The 4,268-nt window shown below is 36.3% G+C and overlaps 1 protein-coding gene across 2 annotated transcripts; it reads right to left on the reverse strand.

Annotated features, from left to right (window-relative positions):
• Nucleotides 1–424: 424 nt before the first annotated feature.
• LOC111890523 (non-specific lipid transfer protein GPI-anchored 14) lies at nucleotides 425–1,790 on the reverse strand. Of its 2 annotated transcripts, none has more exons than XM_023886630.3 (3): nucleotides 1,240–1,790; nucleotides 790–888; nucleotides 425–695 (listed from the first exon to the last, which is right to left on the reverse strand). In XM_023886630.3, exons 1-3 carry the CDS (start codon nucleotides 1,586–1,588, stop codon nucleotides 553–555), a joined length of 591 nt encoding a protein of 196 aa, XP_023742398.1. In that variant the 5' UTR covers nucleotides 1,589–1,790; the 3' UTR covers nucleotides 425–552. The 2 variants fall into 2 exon arrangements, with proteins under 2 accessions (XP_023742398.1, XP_023742406.1); XM_023886638.3 differs by having other exon boundaries at nucleotides 425–692; nucleotides 1,240–1,784.
• Between the last annotated feature and the right edge of the window lie 2,478 nt (nucleotides 1,791–4,268).

Raw genomic sequence — 4,268 nt, forward strand, 5'->3', positions numbered from 1 at the left:
CACCTTCTACAAAGTTGTCCTACCACTCATTGATAAAGTTTTAAGTTTCTAACTGAAAATATTACTTTTTAGAGATCTCAAGGATGATTTTTCCTTCTTCCGAAGCATATGATCTCCACACACATAGAACCCCAAATAAATAAAAGGGATTCTAGCCGAGCAACAATAGTAGCTAATTCTTTTTGATGTAGTCAAATGTCCGTTGACTTAAATAAAATAATGTGTTTTGTGCATACATTACATTCTTTTAAGAGACACATCCCTACACTTAATGCCAATTCTCACTCATAGTTAGTGGTACTAAGAGAAAGAATGTATACAATAACATATCTAGTGAGTGAATGAATGTATACAATGATGTGTATCTCTACAGTTAATGCCAATTCTCTCATTTATAGCTAGTGGTGCTTAGAGAAAGAATGCATACAATAATGTGTATGTTAAACTTTATTTAAATTGGAAAAGGGAAAAAAGATGATGCTTGGACATACAATAAGTTAAAAAACCAATACACCACTCTACAAAATACACAAATATGGGACCATTTGAAATCTAGATAACGATAGTTAAAGTCAAAATGCACGACATGACTCCCATAAGAATGACTTCCCATTTTAACCATGTCCTTTCGGCGCCACTCACGTTGCCACTTGGTCGTTTAGTACTCGTTCCACTTGTCACGTTAGCACTAGCTGCTTAAAATTAACAAACATTGATTGAAAATTTTATGTATATTCATTCCATGAAATTACGTAATTACTTAATATTGGAATATAAATAAACTGTTACCACTTGGGACAGGGCTATTGGCAGGAGCACCAGCAGTAGAGTGGCCATATTGAAGAAAAACCTGAGCATCCGTCGAATTTGGAGACAAATGGAGAAGTTCTGCATATCATATTCAATATATAATACATAGTCATCGTCTAATTAAAAACAACATTGTTTTGTTCAATTAATCATGCATGCATGTAATTCTTTCAGTTCTGTTAAAAGGTATATGGCTTGCAAATGTTTGATATAGGCACATCAAATAAGACCAAAATGACATACGTGTACATCCTTTGCAAATGTATGATAGAATTGTTGTGTGCAAGTGTGTATATATGGTGTATGGACATTGGCTATAAATTAACTAAAAGAGTGACACCTATAGTTGAATTTAAGAACTTACTTATGGATTCCAACTTTAACATTAGCGAAAGCTATATGCAAGTATACTTTACTTTACGTACTTACCCGGACATTTTGTAACATTAGCTGGTGCTTGACACACTGTAGGGAGGCCTAATGCAAGCGTGACATTTATAGTGAGCCCTAAATCCGGATCGTTTCTATCTTTTATCACAACACACAAGCACTTCTTGTTGGTGTTCAAAACTTTTTTCAAACCATTACAACAATCCGGTGTCGGAGATTTTGCATTGCCACCAACATATGGCAAACACGTCGCTAGTCCCACCAACTGCTCCGTGCATTCTTCTTTATCTTTGTCATCTGCACCAAGTGTCATACGAGAAACTGTTACCACACTTAAGATCACAAATATGAACGCAAATTTGACCTCGTGAACTCTTTGTAAACCCATTAGAATAACTGGAGCGAGTGGGGATAAATTGAAGCAGTAGTGGTTTGTTTTAGAAGATAGAGTGTGAGCTTAAATAGAAGTTTCTTTTGTCATGTTAAAGTGAGTGGGATAAATTGAAGCACTAGTGATTTTTTTTTGGAAGATAGAGTTGTGAGCTAAAATAGAAGTTTCTTTTGTCATGTTATCGTAATGGCAACCTTTGAGGGTTGAGACACACATACACAAATATAATTATATTTGTGAGAGTGGAGAAGTAGGTGAGAGCGAAGATGGTGGTTATTAAGAGTTCCGTGAAATGGATGAAAGCTCGAAAGTGGACATGGAGCTTGAGTACTTCACCGACCCACTAAGGTTTGTGGTAGCCTGTAGGACATATTGCGAGTAGTGATGCAAGTCGTCATCATTAAAAACCAATGACGATGTCATTGGTTTGCCAAAATATTTCTGAAAGAATTGAAAGTTAGTATGCTTAATTTAATTTCGTTTTCAGTAACAAGAACTTGAATCCAGTTTTATATTCTAATTGGAATAATATAAAATGACATAATTGTCATTCTTGTTTTTCGTTTAATTTTAATTTTATTTATAAATTATATGTATAGATATATGATATTAATTATAAAAATAACAAGTGGTGATGGTGGTGTATGTGGGTGGTGGTGGTGGTAGAGTTGATGATGGTTGTGGTAATGGTGGTGGGTGGTGGTAATGGTAAGTGGTTGTACCAATGGAAGTGGCGGTGATGGTAGGTGGTCAGTGGCGGATTTAGGGGGGGTTCCGGGATGGCACCGGCAACCCCTAAATTTTCCGGCCGCAGTGGAAAAATTTTCGAAATTTTTTAAATTTTTTATTTTTTCTACTATCGTGCAGCCCCTAATCTTCCCGTGCAACCACTACTATAAAATCCTGCGTCCGCCCCTGTAGGTGGTGGTGGCGTAGGTTGATGGGTTTTACATGTAACAACGCGGATAAATTCATATACATTTAAGGGTACATGTAACGTATTAGATCTAGTCATAACACTATTGAAGTAACATTCTATTAAACAACAAGAACCTTATAACCCTAGCTAATTTCGAAAATCATAAACAAGTTAGGGATTACATACCTTTTGATTGTTGTAGTAAAGAATCAAACAATCATTCTTGAAAAACTCTTGGATGTAACACCAGAAATCTCATACCTCTGATGGTTCACACTCAAACTTTAGCAACTAGGAAACTTGAAGAGAAGAAGAGAGGGGAAATTTCAGTTGGCTCTTAGCAATAATGATGGCCGAAAATTATAGGGTGGAAAGCCTTATTTATAGCTGATAGAGAAACCCTAGATAAATCTTACTTGATTAAAATAATAATATCTCAAGTCAGGTAATTATCTGGTTTCCTAATTATCTTTAAAGGGCATTCTAGAACCCTAGAATCACCCCAAAACCATCCGCCCTTCTGGAACCCTTTTGTTTAACTATTGGACAATTACAGTTTAGGTCCTTGCACTATTAACTAATCCAATTAATCGCAAAATTAATTCTAATTAATTATGATTAATTCTAAATTAAATAATATTATTTCTAATTAATATATTATTCTAATTAATTCTTAATTAAATAATACTATTTCTAATTAATATATTATTATCATAATATATTAATCATATAATAAATCAATAAATCAGTCTTTCTTTCTCTCTAAAAGGCATCATATTCAATTACCAAGTTTGAGCGCAGCCCAAAATGATTTTGTTAATAATTCAAGTATATACCAATTTAGTTATTGACTTAGACACCTAATCCAACAGTCTTCCACTTGGATAAGTCTATAACTACAATTGTCAGCATAACTTCTAAATTATTAGCAAAGGGTGTGTAACAGCTCAAATTTTCAAATAAATTTTTCATTTTAAAAATGAAGTATTTCCATTCAAAACAAGGCATAAATAATTTAGGTGTCATGTCAAATACAAATTGTCTAAATCCCAAGATCATAAAAACATCCTTCAGTGTGTATCGATCACGCCGGCGCCTTCCCACGGTCCTCGCTAGTACCTGAAACACATACATAACAACTGTAAGCATAAATACTTAGTGAGTTCCCCAATATACAACTTACGCACATACGCCTTTCCAGGCCTTGACCTTCCGGTCCATGTGTCTCAGGGGACTTCCGTCGCTGCTGGGTAAACCTTCCGGTCCTACCCACGCCGACCTTCCGGTCCATCACACAACATATTGCCTTCCGGCCCATAACATATCGCCTTCCGGCCCATAACATATTGCCTTCCGGCCCATAATATAATCGCCTTCCGGCCCATGACATACATAGCACAAATAACAAATAACTTACCACATATAGCATACATATCACATATCATATCTGACCTTCCGGTCACACAGTCAAACCCTTCCGGGTACAGTATAGTGAGAAGACTCACCTCGTGAATGCTGAAAGCTAGCAACTCCTGAAATCACTCGTGCACAATCCGACGAGCTACAACCTCCCTATAACATCACATATCTCTCATTAACACTTATATCTTCTAAGTGTGACTATCCTTAAGAAGTCAGACTTAGGTCAACTCTGGTCAACGGTCAACGGTCAACGGTCAACTCGACCGGACTCGGCGAGTGCCATGGCGACTCGGCGAGTCTAGACATCCTCCAACTCTCTAAGATTCCCTTTCTACT

Source organism: Lactuca sativa, chromosome 7 (assembly GCF_002870075.4).
Source record: "Lactuca sativa cultivar Salinas chromosome 7, Lsat_Salinas_v11, whole genome shotgun sequence".
NCBI classification, from domain to species: domain Eukaryota; kingdom Viridiplantae; phylum Streptophyta; class Magnoliopsida; order Asterales; family Asteraceae; genus Lactuca; species Lactuca sativa.

Coding starts and splice junctions, on each gene's coding strand:
- LOC111890523 (XM_023886630.3), bottom strand. CDS start 1,588: ATGGGTTTACAAAGAGTTCACGAGGTCAAATTTGCGTTCATATTTGTG. Junction 889..1,239: donor TAATGTTACAAAATGTCCGG/GTAAGTACGTAA, acceptor TATGATATGCAG/AACTTCTCCATTTGTCTCCA. Junction 696..789: donor CAATAGCCCTGTCCCAAGTG/GTAACAGTTTAT, acceptor GTTAATTTTAAG/CAGCTAGTGCTAACGTGACA.